This window comes from Mesitornis unicolor, unplaced genomic scaffold (genome assembly GCF_000695765.1).
Source record: "Mesitornis unicolor isolate BGI_N332 unplaced genomic scaffold, ASM69576v1 scaffold14398, whole genome shotgun sequence".
Classification (NCBI taxonomy): domain Eukaryota; kingdom Metazoa; phylum Chordata; class Aves; order Mesitornithiformes; family Mesitornithidae; genus Mesitornis; species Mesitornis unicolor.
The window spans coordinates 75,528-94,203 of NW_010199883.1; the positions used below are offsets into that span (position 1 = coordinate 75,528).

General features: G+C 39.1%; 1 protein-coding gene across 1 annotated transcript; it reads right to left on the reverse strand.

The window, feature by feature from the left end:
* Positions 1–4,088: 4,088 nt before the first annotated feature.
* On the reverse strand, positions 4,089–18,614 carry LONRF3 (LON peptidase N-terminal domain and ring finger 3). Its single transcript, XM_010189578.1, has 12 exons — positions 18,518–18,614; positions 17,701–17,819; positions 16,991–17,113; positions 14,713–14,868; positions 13,130–13,373; positions 12,406–12,496; positions 9,128–9,242; positions 8,051–8,172; positions 7,223–7,381; positions 6,011–6,173; positions 5,011–5,160; positions 4,089–4,529 (listed from the first exon to the last, which is right to left on the reverse strand). The coding sequence occupies exons 1-12, from the start codon at positions 18,612–18,614 to the stop codon at positions 4,371–4,373; spliced, it is 1,698 nt and encodes a 565-aa protein (XP_010187880.1). The 3' UTR covers positions 4,089–4,370.
* Positions 18,615–18,676: the final 62 nt, after the last annotated feature.

Here is an 18,676-nt window from a genome sequence, read left to right on the forward strand (position 1 = left end):
GGACTGGAGAACACTGCCCTAAGCCCGTGTACTTCCACCGAGTTATTATACACAAAAACCCTTGTAGTTCATTTACACTTATTTTAAATAAGTTTGTGAACATGTTCTCCATTCCAAAACACTGCATTTAAATAAGTCCTGTCATTAATTTAAACACCAGTAAAACTTCAGCACCAAGTAGAAATCATTAAAAGACTGTCTAAACCAGAACTTAATTTTCTAAAGCTTTTTCTCTAGAGCACAGATTAAGCCAGACTTGCTACATCCAAACCCACATGATTTATTTTTTTTAAGATTAAAATAATCTTTGGATTAAGAAATCCATGGTTTAGGTGTTCTGTTAACAAGCAGTCCTACAGGACAAAAGCATACACCAAACAATAGGTCAGCCATTCACTATGGCAGCTGGTATCTCTTATTGCTACAAGGTAATGGAAGGTAAGATATCAGCACTGAAAATTTAGAAAAATAACCTAAGAGGAACTTTCACAACTAACACCAGAATGTCACTTAAGACTTAGCATGACGATGGCCTACCACACTGGAAACGCACCGTTCTGTCACGTCATTACTGACACTGCTGACTGCTTCCCACGGCTGCGTCCACGTTCACTGCCAGGTCTGACAGTTTTTCCTGACTAATCCAGTCCTGCCTCAGGTTGACCTTCAACCAAGTCACACCAGCCAAAACAACAGCTATTTTCATGGAATCATCCCCCCGTATGTGCTGCTTTGTCTAGCAATAATTTAAGACAAAGTTGTTTTCAGTGTCGAAAGTCTGTCTATACACAGGATTGAACAATTAGTATTACTTCCTGCACAAAACTTTTCTGACAGTGTTTTTAATGAGAAACCATATAATGTATGTGTACAGAGATTTGGAAAGGTGATACAGCCAGCCTTTATTTATTGTAATGTATTTTGTTAAATACTTCTTTCATAGAAAAGTGAAGAGATTCCAAATCAACAAAACTTATCTTAAAAACACAATTCTAAAACTTCTGAGGCGGCTCTGGGAGATGTTTTCCACATGGTGTTCCCCAGGAGACCAGCACTTACTCACACTTTGATCCCCCACACCTCATTACAGAAGACTTGCTTATTGTATTCTTTTTTATAGGGGGACTGATCACATTTCCTTGGAAGTAAAGAGATAAAACTCTGTTGACTGTGGTAAACTCAGTGAGCTAAGGTTAATGGAAACTAACTTCTCTTAAGAACTAGCAAGAAGCCTATGTATTACTTATGCCCTCACAACAAAGATTAATCAATACTTCTGGCCACATAGAAAATGCAAATTTGACTGATTATTTTTTAATAGATCAGCAAAACTGATTATGGGAGTGGGTTAAGTGTCTAGAAAAATGCAAGAAGCTTAAATAAAACACTCCTGCAGTTTTGTCTCCCAATATTTTATCTGAACAATGCTGTTTCTATACTTAAAGTGAAGGTATTTTAAGATCTGTCAGCTGTTTATTCATGCCTGTAATAAGTTACAGCCTTGTGCTGGTCAGTACAACTGAACCCTGCCGCCCCCCCAGTACTATGGCATAACTAGAAGATTTTTCTTGTTTGTAGGCCTTATTACTGAAACTTTTCTGTCTCAGCTCCCCATAGGCCAAGACTCCTCTGTTCAGCGTTTCCTGGTCAGGTTCGTGTTCTCTAGCAAATCTGTTTCTCTCTTTTTCTGCTGGCATTTGCAGACTTCACCCATTAATCCAGAGCATGTTGCCACAGAGCAGTCCAGGCATAATGCTACCGTACATGTACTGATGAACTTTCTTGACGCCTTCAACTTGTGCATACGCAGCTCAGCTGTGTGCATTACACGCAGTAGGTCCAGTGCTTCCAGGCTGTAACAAATGCACTGGGTGCTCATGACACAGTGCATGTGTATAAGTTTCTGCTTAGGAAATCCTGGCAGCTTTGCTCCAGGCTAATAAAAGAGATAATATTCACCTTTAAAATCAAGGATTCTTTCCATGCCAATTTCTGAATCAACAAAATAGGCAGAATATGAGTATGTAGAAGATGTAGCATGCAGGAAAAAAAGAAGAGTAAAGATCAGTGAGAAAACAGCATAAATAGATATTTAAGGACCTTTTCTCACAGATATGAGGAACAAAGTGACAGCTTATTTCTATGGGAGCAATATGGGCCCCTTATGTTATACAATACTACATAATGGCTTAAGGAAGAATTGCATTTAATGCAGCTCCACTTCCAAACAAGTAGAAATCACTTTGTTATTAACTTATGAAGACAAATGCCGTAGCAGGTCTCAGCCACCATACACTTGTACTTGTTCAGAACACGTATGTATTTCTATACACTGTTTACAGAGAAGCATGTAAAGTACCACCTACGGAAGAATGGCAGCAATCTAGCAGTATGGAAACAAGCTGTAGCATTTCTAGAGTAGCTCAAAGCAAACACGAGAGACAAATTCCATTTGCATCACAAGATTGAAACACTTTTTGTCTTCCATTTGTTTCTTTGGTACCCTTATGGAAAAGTTCCATAGAATAACAAGAGGGGAACAAAGGTAGTCTTATGGAAACTTAACAGTATGAAAATTACTCTTAACTTACAAATATTTCTGATGAAATGATGGTGGTGAAGAATCACATGGAAAACTGACAATAAATTCTACTGCATTTTTCCATAAAGGCATGGAATGGCAAACAGCACTATCTTGGGTAGAAAATAACAAGGAAATTTGTAGCATTCCACAACATTTTCAATTCAATCTGTTTTTTGCCACTGAAAAATAAAGCAGTAGCTTAGAATAAAAGGGCCCAGTCCTGCTCACATTGAAATTAGTGAAAATCAAAGTCAGATGGAGGCAAGATCAGTCCCAGAAGGTGGTACACTGAAAGTAATAAAAGCAGCAAAACAAGTATATGAGCTGTTGATTTAAAAAAAAAAATAAATCAAAGACAATATACTTCTATTTCTGCCCTGTTTTTACCTGTTTTATAGCTAGAATCATGCTAAAATTCACTTGTTTTCCTTGGGAGTTAACTATTGCTACCCAGTCTCTTAAGAGAAATGCAGTGGCTGGGTAGAAATTTGAAGCCACCAGAAACCTGAAGACTGGGGTGAAATAAATAGCATTTATTACAACATATTCCTTCTCGTGTGACAAACTGCCACCTGAATCCTACAGTTCAAAATACCTTCCCACTCCCACCACGAACACACACTCCAAGGCCAAATCCCACCAAACAATTCAAAAAAAGAAATAGAACTGATCTTAACAGCAGGAAGAGTTGATGCGTAGTAACCTGCAATTAAATGATACCACTACTTCCAGTTCTCTTTTAGAAGCCACTTTTCAAATATTGTGGCTCCTAGCAGTTGTTTGTAGCCATTATCCTTTCTTGCAAGAGTTCAGATATAAATGCAACTCCAAGTTATTCTCCATTCTGTGAAAAGCAGGGGATCCTTCTGTCACCACTATGTCCAATTCCCACTGACACCAACTGACCAATACTTAAATTTAGCCACAAACTGAAACACTCGTGCTTCAGGTTGAGCATGTGCCTGTCAGCTTTTTGGTATCGAGAACCCAGTTGCAAGCATAGGATCAAGCTCCAACAACTGTGCTTGAATTATCTCAGACATAATCTGTGTACTCAAAGACTTCACGGCAGGCTGTTTTGGGGGCAGGGGGATCCTTCTTAGGCTACAATAGAACTGGGGAATAAGTAGAAAAACATTCAAAGTGTTTGAACACATATCTGAAAAGTTATCAAAGCAGTTGCTTGTGCACTGCTAGCATCATCGCTTTGCCCCCAGTCGTACATACGGGGTAAAAACACTATAAATAAATAGAGCAGCTCACTTTCCTTTAGAGAATGAACACATAAATAATACACATTTTAAAACAAAATTCATAGTGCAAAAATAAATTATCAAACTGAAGTTGTGAACATTATTTTACACAATGCTATATAAAACCTGAACCATTTGGAATAATAGATTTTGCAGTTCACGGAAATAATGCACTAACATTATTATTTCTGCTTCACATTAAACTGCACAGTTTATCCACTAAAAAAAGTAAAATAAATTAAAAAAACCTCTTAAGCTTTTTAAAAGGTTTATGGCAAACAAGATCACTTTTTGTTCTATCACATTTGTTATTAATTTAGCAGTGCAGTGATTGAATAATCATCTCAGAGTTCCAAATGGGAACTACTGAAGTATCCATAAACATCCCTTGCTCTTAACTTTTTTTCTTTAAAATTCAGGCTTGAAACATCCTAATGCTCAAATCTGTAAGACATTATTGCAGTTAGATGGAGTTACGAGAGACAGTCTACAGTCAAGTACTGTGGGAGACTTTACAGCTCTCCTCCTCACCATCACCGTGATCTTGTACGAGACATGAATGTAAGGACACGTCTGATGCCATTCAAGCGGTCTTTGAGGGATTTCATGGCAAGGAAAGGGAGCTGAGCTCTGTTCTCAAGTGGAAGCACAGCCAGGACCCACCAGCACCAGGCTGGCCCGTTAGGGTTAGCCTGCAGGAAGGGAAGGAAAGTACAAGTTAGGATACATGTAGATGGTAAGGTCTTGGTTTTGAAAATTTAAGTTTGAAAACACAGTATTTTGACAGCAATCTAGCAAGCAGGTCATTTCACTGTTAATCCAATGACTTGTTATTACAGGTTGGCTTGAGACAAATTACAACTTCCCTAAAAATAGGATGCTGAAGGCTGAAGTGAGATGCATTTCTATTTCTAGCAACAGCTTATAGGTTGGGCCTCCTGGATTTTATTTCTTTGTTATTTTGCTCCCATGTTATCGACCCAATTCTTTGGGATACCTGCCTCCCTTCTTCATACCTTATGACACTACTTTATATTCAGTTTCTCTTGTTATATTCTGCTATTTTAGGATCCCAACAATTTGCAGCACTTGAACAAGAATACCAAGTTTCCTCTTGTCTATTTTCTCTCCCTTATTTAATTGGAGGACTCATAAGCCACTGATTCTGGGTACCTGTGGGTCAGGATCTTTAGCTGGCATTGGACCAAAATGACTGAGAATTCGGCTTTTGAGTGCTTGCTTGAGGGAGTTAAACCACATATATGCCTGATCATAGACAGAATCATGGAGAACAAGCAACGCAGCATACTCTTGTCCTTGCACCTGAAATGAGTAAAAAGAGTGGGAAGGCTATTGTTAGTTCAGTCTGCACGCTGGGGAAGGCACAGCAATAATTTTTAGGATTTTGGGTGTAGGTAGTTGAAAAGAAAAAGAGAGGGTGTTCTGAGATAAATCCTGAAAGCTAGTCTGGTTGTGTCCATCCTGTTCCCTCCCCCCTGCCCACTCTCCAACCCCAAACCCATCTATTAATTCCTTCACTTTCTTACCCCATATTGTAAACCAAAGACACCTGTTTGCAGAACAAGCACTTTCTGGATTACTATGTGAAAAAAATGTTTACATAAACATCATAAAACACAGAAAAGATTTTGCAAAGCTTTTTAAAAAAATTACTAGCAGCTCCTCAGAACAGACATTTTGTCTTCTCATTGTGTACCAACAGCTCACATCACCCAGAATATTTTGGCTGCCTTTTTTTAACTTAAATAATTACAGTAAATCTTTCTGAAGGTGTAGTGGACCCAAATCCTGCTCCTTCTTACCCGAATGGGAGTTTTCTAATGGCTTCCATGAAAATGAAGGCAGGTTCCCCCCAACCCCTCCCCATGCCCTAATAGACTGCGGTTATTCTGTCTAGAAGAGTGGTAAGATCTCATCCTGGATTCACTCAGCTTTGTCTTCTGCTAAAAATCTCTAGCAAAAACATCCTTCAGTATATGCACAGTGTGTGCATGCTTGTGGTAACTGTTACTGCTTCACATCTTTAACTGTGAGCAGTTAGTAAATACCGTGTCTTGGTTTATTAGAAACTGTTCTACAAAAAAACTCTGAGAACATACATGCTTAGAATTTCACATGTAATTAAGTTTAAATGAAATATTTCTAAACTCACCTTTTGATCCTCAATGTACTCAATGTCTGCTGTATTATAGCCATCACGCTGGCTGTGCTGTATCACCTTAAATCTCCTCTTGCCAATGCTGTCTACAACAGAGCGACCATCAGCAAAGAATTCAACATTTCTTATCTCCAGAATGCAGCCATAATCTGCAAACCTATTGAAATCAGAACAAAAGCAAGTAAACAAGTCTTATTCTCTCCACCCTTACTTCCACAGAACTGCCATACAGCCAGTCCCTACCACAGAGGTATTTACCAGTGTCAGCTCATTTCTATTGTTCATAGTACTGACCTGCTGTAGTTCAAATTATTCAACGATTGTTTTCAAAACTATCAGGAAGATTCAGGCTGTCTAATCTGATTAACACGAACTGCATGTTTTGGAATACAGGGAACATCTTATGAAATTGAAAGTTATATAGTTCAAAAGCAAAACTTTTTCCATAATTCTAATATGTTCAGTCATTTTGAAGACAAGAACAAGTGCAATTCAGAATATTAGGATTACGGAAGTACCATGAAATCTATGAAGAAAACGTTTCCCCACAATTTCAGCAGGTTTTACTTTGTAGGTGTGATTTTTGTGTACATCATACTTCTTATGGTGTATACCTACCCTGTGGATATACACCAGAAGAAGAAGGGAGAAAAGCTAAATATAGATGTGGACACTGAGGTCAAATTACTTCAGACTGTAAATGTCTCAATGTAAGTGCTCAGCCAGTCCGTACCAAAGTCCTGCTTTACTATTGCAGCCTCCACTATCTTCAGAACAGTGAAGATATAAATGTATCCCAACAGCTTAGCTATTCTTTTCATAATTTAAAAAAACCTGCCCCCACACACAACTTACTGCTATTTGAATTGGATTTCTTGTGCCAAAGCATTCAACAGATTTCAAAACAGTAGCAAATACACTTCCTTTTCATGTATTTCAAAAGGTCTGCATCTCGACTTCATATAATATTCACTAGCTATGTGTGTTTCAAGAAAAATGGGCGGTCATATTAGTCAGAATCTAAGTGCTCAAGTGAGAAGCCTAAGCCTTCTCACTGTCTTTGACCAACATGGTGAGGAAGACGGAATTCTGTACTGGAAAACTATTGCAGATACTACAGCCATGGACCCTTCTGCACCTCTCCAAAGAGAGCTGCTCCACACTAAGTGGGGTAGATCACACAGTCTGAGAGTGCTGCTCACTCACCCCTTTACAGGGTCACTGATGCACATCCCAAATTGCTTGGTGCCGGTCTCCATGCACCTCCGAATCATCAGGCGATAACACGGCTCAAAGATGTGCAAAGGGCATGGGACTGTAGGATAAGCCATTGTGCAGACGAATATAGGAACATTCTTATTTAAGCTGCAAGGAAGAAAGGACAAATCATATATGACTTTTTACCACTCTACTGACAAGCATAAAATACATACATTTTATGTAATAACATGTTCTTTAAAATTATTTTATCTTTAAATAGAAATTGTAAAATCTTTACAATAAAATTCTTAATGGAGTAAGTAAAAACTGAAATTATTTCTCCCCTTAAATTGCTAGTTGGCTAGATATTATGGAAAGTGATATACCACTTACTAGCAGAATTTTTAGTTATGATTTCTAGTTTTGCTAGTGAGAGCATTAACGCAGGTCTATTATTGCTTTTATTTACTTTATTTTCCTTAATCTCATTTCTTCCCTACCCAGTACATTCCAACCCCCAGACTGTGAGACTACTTCCACCTATTGTCTCATTCTGCAGCTTTCATGGAGGGCCACTGAAAGCAACCACATTACTTTATACCTTGTTTATAAAGCAGCCTCCTGGATAGCTTCTGTTTGTTTAGCACAGCGCTCAGTTTTTACACTAATTCAAAGCATAATTTCACCTGGACCCTGTTCTCTTTGAAACTGCACGATACTGAGAAAGAAGCTCCTTTGTCAGCATCTTAGCTCCTGCTCCACAGCAGCAGGCACCGTTCATCAGCTAACAGCAGTATTATTAAAGATTGGATTTTACATAAGTGGATTACATACTTGGAAAGCTCTGCTATTTCCTCTTCATAAATCTTTCTTCTCTCAGTGAGTTCCTCTGGAAGATATCTAGCTATTAACTCCTCCATTAGTACTGTTTTACAATATTTCCTCATAGCCAAGCACTGCAGTAAAAACACAGGCAAGTAGTTAATGTCTACATTTTAAAATGTATGGTGCCTATGCACAAGGTAGTCATCTGTTAGCTCCATTTTCTGATGTCTACAGCAAAAAGTGATCTTTAAACCTTGCATTGCCACTGAAGAGTTGTTTATTGAACTATTCCCAATCTCATGGACACTATCTTAGACAATCTGTAGGTGATTTCCCTTCCCAAATTTTTGTGAGGCACTGGAGTGTGAGAGCAAAGCTGGTGAAGGGTCTGGAGGGAGCTGGAATTGTTTAGTTTGGAGGAGACTGAGGGAGACTTTATCACTCTCTACAACTGCCTTAAAGGAGGGTGTAGAGAGGTGGGTGTTGGTCTTTTCTCCCTGGTATCTAGTGATAGGACAAGAGGAAATGGCCTCAAGTTGCACCACGGGAGGTTTAGACTGGATATTAGGAAAAAAATATTTAACGAAGAGTGGTTAAACACTGGAACAGGCTGCCTAGCGCGGTGGTGGCATCACCATCCCTGGAGGTGCTCAAGAACATGGCTATGCCACTTCAGGACATGGTTTAGTGGGCACAGTGGTGTTAGGCTGACAGTTGGACTTGATGATCTTAAAGGTCTCTTCCAACCTTAAGGATTCTGATTTTCCAAATACAGGCCTGGCCCTAGGGTTTGAACAGAGGAGACTGACCGTGCTTTCCAAGTCATAAGGGCACTTTAAAAAAAAAATCACATTTTTCTTATTTTATGTAATATTTCTTTTGAGTTGGGAAATATCAGAGGTTTCTGAAGGTGCGAGGAAAGGCTGAGGGAGCTGGAATTGTTTAGTTTGGAGGAGACTGAGGGGAGACTATCAGTCTCTACAACTGCCTTAAAGTAGTTGGGAAATATCAGAGGTTTCTGAAGGTGCTACTTGATCCTATCCTGTGCCCTTGAATTTATACTGATAAAATTCCAAGCATCATTACCTCTGAGAGCCCTTCCTTGCACAGGGGACATTTTGGGTTGTGATCCAGGCATCTCTCAAGACATTTGAGACAGAAGGTGTGTCCACAAGGGGTAGTGACAGGTTCATAGAAGAGCCTGGATTAGAAAAATTCAAAACAAAAGACAACAATATCGTGTATCGAGGTAAAAGAAAAAGCAATTACCAAAACCAGCTGTATTCATTCACTAATTTAACTACTGACTACGCCAGGGTTGAAGTAATTCCTTGCTTTTCATTTCAACCAACTTCTGTATTTATAAAGCTTACAGACTTTCATATTGCTACCTGACATGAAAGGTAGCCCATGAGCTCTGATTTCAGTGAATGTAAGGGAGAATTTTGTCACTGACTTCCAACAAACCAAGATTTAATTTTCTTCTATATGAGAAATAAATAGAAGCAGAAGTTAGATGGACCATCTAACTTTTTCTAATGAAATTGGGCAATACTTGCACAACTATTACTGTGGAAATCATGTGATTATTTGTATGTGTAGAGCTAGGCACGAAGTAGCTATTTGCAGTAATAGCCCACATAACTCTATTATCGCCATCTCTAATGTGGACTTGGAAGCCAGTTTTGTTGGAATAGACAGTTTTTAACCTTCAAATGACTGATTTTCTGGAAAATAAGTGAAATCAGATTGATGTTTCACGTATGAAAAAAATTTAAATATATAAGGCCAAGTCTTCCAAGTATCACAGTATCTAATCTTTATTCACTTCAAGTAACTCTGACACTTATTTTCACATAGAGATTTCTGACAATTACGATGACTATGTAATGTTGCAAAGTGTTGTTTCCTTGTCAATAAGTACCTTAAAGATACCCAAATATAGGTGTTCTGTTTTTTAATAGAAGACATTTAAAACTAGACACTAAGTTGTTTGGCGTATACTATATTTTACAGCGTACTGTCTAAACATTTCAGTGTCTCAAATTATAATTTAAGTGAATTAATAAGTTTACTGTAAAGTACTACTTTATCAAAGCAGTACACTAAGTTCTATTATACATGTCGAAATTATAAGTACGTAAGCCCACATGTATTAGGATCTTTAAAAGATGACTATTTAAGAACATAATTGGTTCTTAACAAGATTGCCATAGCCAGTTTATTAAATGTCATTAGTTACTACAAATATTGACGTTTAAGCAAGGGAACACGAGACATATTTTAAATACCACACCTGTCTTACTGCAACTTGACTATATAATTGAAATCCCTTGTTAATTGTTTAGTGAACAGAAGTCTCACTGCACCAAGGCTATCATACTGCTCTGAAATATGTAAAATACTAAATTCTACAATAATTTCCAGGAAGAACTTGTCTGCATATGTGATTATTTAGGAGCAACTTATTTGATCTGAAATTTTAGCGTGAAGACAAGAAATTCCTGTTAAAATGCATGATTCTGCTCTACCTCTCACTGAAGCTAGCAGCAGCTTTTTCCTAACCACTTGAGGGGACCTGGACCAAGCCTTATGACTTGCAGAAAGACACACTCTGCACCAAGATTTCTCATGACGTTAAGCTATGGTAACAGCAGAAACTAACTATTCGCTCCTGCTGAGTAACACTCCATCTCTCACCAGTACATTGCTCTGTCAAATATTTTTTATTTTCTGCTTGCTGCTAGAGCGAATGTAGATCAATAACATTTTGGCCACTCCATCAGACAAATAGGTTAATAACAGCTTCCGCGGTTAATTGTGAACAGGTCAGTAGGTTTCTAGGTAATTAGTCCAAAGTATCTCAAGACACAAAGCCCTAAAATACTTCTGAAGAACGTAGCAGGAAATAATTATGATCCATCTGCACTAATAGCAAGAAAGATTTTGTGACAGCTTCCTTTAGCAGAAGCCTTCATTGTTGCGGTGATGTTACAAAGCTACCATCCTTCTAGATGCAAAGCCTGTGTTTGTGATTACAAGATCTGAATCAACATCCTCTAATATAAGGGAGACAGCAATCCTTGAGCTAATTCCTTTACAAATGTATTGTACTCACTCTGTTTCTGATGTAACAGAGAGGATGAGGAAGTAGGGCTAATTAATTTTATTAAAATCATCTGAAAAATGTTTTGTGGACATAGTCATGAACACACAGACTCATTAAAACCAGCTGAGACCGATTGTGTGGCTTTCTATTAGAGGAAAGTTTTGCTCTTAGCAGTATCAAGTGTTTTGACAGCTGTATAAGCCCTTTGAGCGTGTTTCAGCTGTAGGCAGACAGAGGGAGGGGGGCAGATCTGATTTATGCCAAGCAGAAATGAATCAAACAACACAGCAGTTGTTCCCCCAAAGATTTCAGTTTGAAATAAATTGAAGCCCCCCTTCCAGTATATAAACAATAAATGAAAGGAAATCTACATTTCTCCAGGCACAGGGCTTCAGAAATAAATCCATAAAGAAGCTATCTAAGAATTTAAAATACAGTGCAAGACTAACCCCACATACATTGATAAATCTGGGTGAATAAAAAGACCAACCTAAGCAACACTTAGTGTAGAGGTCAAGATCCCTGTGAAAGACATTCCCAATATTTCCCTCTGAAAAAGTCAGTAACTAAATCCCACACATATATTTGCCAAAACAAAAATGTTTTTAAAAAACGAGCAGTAAAGTAGATGTACCTGACAACTCTTACTGCTTTTATCAAGCCATTGCTGTCCCCAAGAATAGCTGTTATTTAGCTGGAAGAGGAGATTATCAAGCAAGTGTAGTGATGGCCTTAATAAACTAAGAAACATCTCTGAAGCAATAAAGGAAAAACATGCTCTCGGTTGCTTGCAAAATCCTCCTATTGCAACAGCAGCAGCACAGTATTGTACGTGCAAACGGAGACTGAATGTGGCCTCTTTAGCTATTTTGTCCATTATACAACATTATACACAGCTCCACAAATTCCAAAGGACAAACTGTGGTTTGTGCACTGTGTGTGTCAGTGGGTGGATGTCTGTAAGTGGCGAGAGGAAATCTTTCAGACACCTTCACTAACACGCTTAACCCTCACATGACCTTGTGTGTCCTTCCCCAAACAACCACGAGCCTAGAGCAGGTCAAAAAGTTCCTATTCGTCAACAGTGTTGAGAACCAAAGGTTGGGAGGTGCATCACTGGAGTAACAATTACAATAAAAAGTTAAGTTCAAGTCAGAGGGAAAAATAATTACCCAAGTAAGCTAGAAAATCTGTCTCATAAAAGGGAAAGATAAGTCTTAAAATCTAGAGACACCCAAAAGAAAACAATTGATACCTCATACACAGGGAGCAGTCCAAATCTGATGGATCCACAAATTCAAATGGAATATGTTGTCCAGCACTATTTCCCTTAGTATCAACTGCATCTATCAGGAAAGTACATATTATAATGTGACTGAACAGAGCTGTGTAGACACAGCAGTATTCTATGTATCTACAGGCAGCATGCAATATTGAAACGTGTATTGTATTTATTTGCAAGTTACTAAACCATTGACTATCATTGCAATAATTTCCATGCAAAGTATCAGATTCAGCTTTGGCACAAATCAGCATACCTCCTCTTAATTGTGGTGACATTATACCCACTTACAGAGGATAAAATTTAGCCTTGCATTAACAATTAATATAAAAATATTTTTTGTTAGTGTTGGAAGTCTGAAGTGGGACAAATTCTTCTGTCATACCATCGCAAATACAACCCACAGCATGAAAACAAGGTCAGATATCATGAACAAACAGAATTTATGCTTTTAAACAAACTTTCTTTTAATTAATTCAGAAATTGCTAAAAGCATGCATGGCATTGATGTTCCTTAAAAGATTCAGAACTCTGCTGATGAACAAGCATTTGAACCATCCTTCTTAGCTGCCTTCTTAGACTAACAATGTAAAAGAAATTAAAGTGTCATTTTGACCCTCTTCCTCTAAGTTTTATGAAAGCAAAATTTCCGCTGACTACGGGCTTTACAACTTATCCTGTGCACAACTAAACATACCTTTCTTCATCAGTTTGCGTGGTACCTCAGCATTTCGCATGTCCTCTGAGCAGCGCTTCCTTTTTAGGAGGCTGCACTTCTCAGAAATGAGAAAGGCAGACTCTGGCATGGAGGCCAGTTTGTTCTCCTCCTCTGAGCAGTCCTTTTTACTCTCTACAATTTGTATAGATTTCCTCAGACTACCAGAAGTAGTTACATTTGGTTCCTCTTGAATGGGAAAACCCTTTTTCTGTTCCACATTTACCTGTGTGAAGAGAGGATTGATATTAGACCAATCTTCCAACAATTTGGTAAGGAAAAAACCCAAAACTTTCACAAGTCTTTAGTATTATGGATCACCAGGAAGGAGTTTGTAGGTCAAGAAGCAACAATTTGAGAATTGCTGTGTCAGGGCCTGATTTTCACAAAGGAAAATAAAAGCAAACTGTTCCCCACCCCACCATGGCACTGAGTATTTTCAGCCTTTGTGTGGGTGTATAGCTTGGTCATGAAACTTGATTCAGGCAGAAATGTGGCTAAATCTCAGGTTAAATATATTGTTATCACTTAAGCTGTGGAAAGATGCATATTGTTTATAAAATGATGGTCTCAACCATCAAAATCAATGTGAGTTTGTTTTAAGGAAGCGGTATAAACACACAAAATTTGTAACAGAAAACACAGAGAGCTTCCTTCAGCACGACAGATTTCTTTCACGAAGGATAAGATGATCAATCCTTATCCTGCTCTGGCTGCTGTGAGCAGCCCTTACACAGGACATCGTCTGTCAGCTTGTCACATCAACTCCCCAGATGAACCTGAAAGCAGATACTGTGGACTGTGATCAGGAGCTGTGGTGATGTGTAACACACAGAAAGATGAGTGAACTGTCCCTCAAATGACTGCACGAAAGGGTCATATAAAAGGATTTCTGTTCAGAATATCCTAATGGCCTTTCCAGAAGTCAATGTCACTGATAGTTCTTGTCAGTCTCAACAAGGCTGCTCAAAACCTACCCTTTTTGTTTGTAAGGACGAGTGAAATATATGCAAAACCTATCCTCAGAGTTCAGGTTTCAGCGAAGGAAAAGCTGTCCTTACAAACCCATGAATGTAAACCTCTACAGCCATTACAAAATGACGGCTGTGAAACCAGAGTAGCTAATGTATCTTATGTGGCTCTACAGTAACCTCGAAGCAGTATACAGAATCTGAATGCATTTTTGGCACTGCCATCATCAGTTAAAGTTTCAGCTGAAACCCTAAATTTTAGCATTTCACAGCTTTTCAGGGTATCTCAATCCAGTCTTCAGAGGCCCTTTCCCACTACCAACTACTTGGAAGAGGTAAAGACAGTTACAGGAATAGTACCCACTCAATTCTGGCATAAAATTTATCAGAACAACAACAGAGGACTTCTATTAAAGAAATCGTCACATAAAGAGGCTTCAGTAAGTCAACATCATTTTGTATGTTCTGAAACTCAGTAAACATCTGATAAAATGTATCCTCCTATCTCCCAGAGGTGAAAAGAAGAGAAGGTTTCCCAATGTGAACATAAAACACATGACAAATTAAGAACCACACATCAGACTTGATCTTTACCTTGAGCAACCTCTGTAGGTTATGGCTGGTGCCTCCAGATCCCACTGAATTTAGGAGATTCCCCTTTAATCTAGAGTGATGTGACAACAGCTGCAGGATATCGGGTAAGTGTTCCTGAGCATTTCCCGAGATGAGTGAAAGCAAACTAAGTAGAAGCTGTGATATAAAACAGAATACTTCACTGCTTAGTTCCTTCCTTGCAACCTCGAAACGAAAAAGCAAGTAAGGGAATAGCTGAAAAGCATCCTTGATTTTGTTACAACCATTTAAAGAATCCTTTTAAACTAAGGTAAGAACAAAAAGAATGCAAGAGCTAATGCAATACAGGCCAAACAGACAGCAAGAGACATTTTCAGAATTAAACCCATGAAATCATTCACTGCTCTCTGTAATGTGACACACACCTTTGTCTTCTTGTCCTGCAGTTCAGAGCTCACCAGAAATTACTAACATCTTAAATGGTTTTTTCTGCACAGCAGAAGTTTTCACTGGAGTTTACTATTACAGAAAGCACTCATCTCACAGGCTTCATCCAAGTTCAGTTAAGTAAATGTCTCTGATATTGTAAACTGTAGAAAAATGCTATTTTTTCATTTGCTATCAGAAAATAAATGAATCTGTATCAAGTAGCAGCTTATAGCCACTTGTATGGCATAGCTTATCATATGATTATTTAAGGAAAGAAATGGAGCTGAATGAAGATTCACACTTAAAAAAACTAATTTCAGCATACTACTGAAATGATCCTGCTGATGCCTGAGGAAGCCATGTAACAACTACGATTTCTTTTTAATGCCAAGAAGGATTCCACAGGATCACACTATGTCAAAACTAACACGGACAGACAGTTAATACAAGCAGAACATCACAGCTGCACCCAAAGAATTAGGTAAAGTGTAGTACGTCATTGTTATGCAGACAGCCTTGGAAATGACCCAGTAGAATATTCCATCATGGATGAACTCTGTGTCTGATGAGTGCACGGTTAATTCTTTCAGTCATAAGCAGCCTAGTTTTTCTGGGAACACCACTGCTCAGAAATTAGGTGTCTTGGTTAAGGCTATTTGGAGCCTGAATTTAGAAACATATCCATTTGTTCCTGCTCTTCTTGCTCTACTGCACTGGAAGTCTCCTTGCATGACTGTGAGAACAAATCATGATACAATGACAGTGAAAGACTGCATGGAACCCACTGGGGAAAAACTCAGCCAAACAAAACCCCAAATATCGGTGACAAAAAATTCAGAGATGGAAATCTCAACCATATACAAAATGAGATACAAAATTAGACTGCACTACAGCCATCCAGGTTATATTCTCTCAATTACCTTCATGAACAGTGCTTTACTGTAGAATTCTGCTGTGCTTTTAGAAAAGCTTATGTATTACAGCACAGAGAAGTCCAAAAGTTCCCATCCCACCAGTGACGGAGAAAACCACGAATGCACTGCCATAAAAGAAAACTCAGTACAAGGAAAATAGAACTATGACGTTTTTATTACCATAAGCTATCACTGCAGTGCTGAGCCTTTTAGCTAGGACAACAAAAAAGATGGTCAAATGCCAAAACGCTGATTCACAGGAAAGCAGAGATTTGAGAGGTGTGCAAAACAGAATGGTCTTCACAAAAGCCATTTAAGAACCCACACACCACATCTTAGGCTGCTACAGAAAAAAGCCTCACTGCAGATCCATTTTGTTTATTTAACATTGATTATTAGCAACCTTTAAAAACTATTTTAACACAGCTCTTCTGTTGGTTGCTTGCTTTCAGGCTCCCTTCACACACGTACTCAGCAAAGCACGACTGGCAGCAGGAAGAGAGCTGCTGCTCCCAAGTGGAGTTTGACAGGCGCTGCATGTTGTCTTCTGCCAGTCACTGGCCTGATACAACAGTCAATAGCAGCCCCCCCTCTTCTACTCTGTCATTAGCAATATGTTGCCAAGCCAGGAAAGGGACTAGAATTTTGACTATAGGAAATCACAATAGTCTGCGGGTGGCAATTATTAACAATTCGGTTTTACTTCAAATTTGCTGATGCTAATACCATGAGTAATTGTTTCCCCATAGTGACTCTTTGACTATGTTTTCTTGCTACCTCCCTATCTTCAAGTAAGCAATACATGTAACTCAAGTCTGAACAAGTCTGGATATATTTCTCCATCCAGCTCTTTGCAGTAATGAGAGAGGGGAAAGAAGAGAAGAAAAATCATTATACTCCCTTATGAAAGGCCACTGAAACCAATAAGGAGGTTCCAGATTATTTAAGGAACTCACCTTTTGTGCCTCAGACTTGGCCGTCTTGTTCCCAGTATCTATAGCAAGGCAGAACAGAAACTCTCTTAAAGCTTCTTCTGTTTTCCCCAGATTAGCTAATGCTTGTCCTTTCCTTAGGTGACCCTGCAATAAAACACACCCGTAGTTGCAGCTTTTGTTCTTTTGTCGTGAGAATATGCAATAAAACCAAGATTAAATTAAGAAAGATCTTTACAGAGAAGAAAAAGTTAAGCAGGGAGAATCATTATAACTCTCTTATTCACAGACACCATGAGTGTTTGGATTTTTAATGACGATGGTCCTGAAAATTCTTACAGACAGACCCAAGATACTCTGACTCAGGCAAGTATGATTCTCGCATCACCTGAGCCTGACTGATCTTGGAGAAATCTACTTCCCCTGCATTAATCACATAAAATAGTCATTACATCCTTACAGAATGATACAAGCACAGCATTCAGTTTTTAGAGATTTCATGAACTTAAGATTCATCCAGGTCAAAACCAGTAGCGTTAGCTCATCTTCCAGGATTATTGCTCTTCTTTCACCCCAGGAAGCTCAAGATTATCATGGTTAAATGTCTAAGTCACAGGAGACCAAGTACAGGACCTAAAGCCTCCCTCAGATTCAGCTCTCTGTCCATTCTAATGGTTTTCTACGAGGGCAGTGTGAAGGTTTTAAGACAAAGCACAACTGGGGTCAGAACTTACTTTCAACCAGTATGGCTGCAGTCTGCATGCTGTTTCTGCATCGTGCAGTGCATCTTCACAAGCCTTCAAAGTAGAGTTAATCTGGGACCGGTTGCTGTATAGTAAGTGGTCATTTGGAGCTGTAGGAAATAGCAAAACAGGTTGATTCAAGTAAATTAAAAATTAGTTACGTAAGCTTTATTCCTTAATTTACTAAAAAACCCCACCACATGTTGGTGCTTCCAAGTTGTACAAACCCACAAAATATCCGGTCTTTAAATAGCTATGTACTAAATGAAATCTGGAAACCTCTTTGGGCAGACAAAATGTCAGCTATGCATTATATAACTGCAAGGAACATTGCATAAATAAATGCTGAGACACTCACACAATAAGTTACCAGCCCTGACTGAGGATCAGATGGTTGGTAGAAAGACACAGGAGACATTCAAGGTGGCAAGAGGAACACTGTCACACTGTAGTGAGGAGTTTCAAAACTGTTAGTATCCAAGTTTATAAATGGTAGGTAAGAATCTTCTCATGCCATAGCTCAACTCAGGAAAACAAGTGACAGCTACAGGAACCAGGTAACTCTCCAGCTGTGCAAATGAAGCAATCTAGTTACACCCACTGCATGCTGTAGCATCAGGACACAACGTGTACCGAGCCAAGGCTGTACACTTTTCTCTGAACATCCTCGCAGTTAAATGAAACTCTTACCCGTAAAACCTTGCCTTTAATCTCCACCTATTGCACGCAGCGTTAGCTGCTTTTCCTCAAACTAGATTAAAACTACGGCAGCAAAAGTTTTCCTGGCGCAGCCTCGGCAGACGTTTACCGGTGATGGGGTAGGAAAGCCGGGAGCCCGCCGTCCCCGCCGCCCTCTTGGGGCTCGGCTCCCGAGCGGCTCCTCCGCGTCTCGCCGTGGCGCCCATAGACGCCCTGCGCCCGGCGGACCCGCCCGCCCAGAGCCCTTCCCGGGGAGCGGCGGGATGCC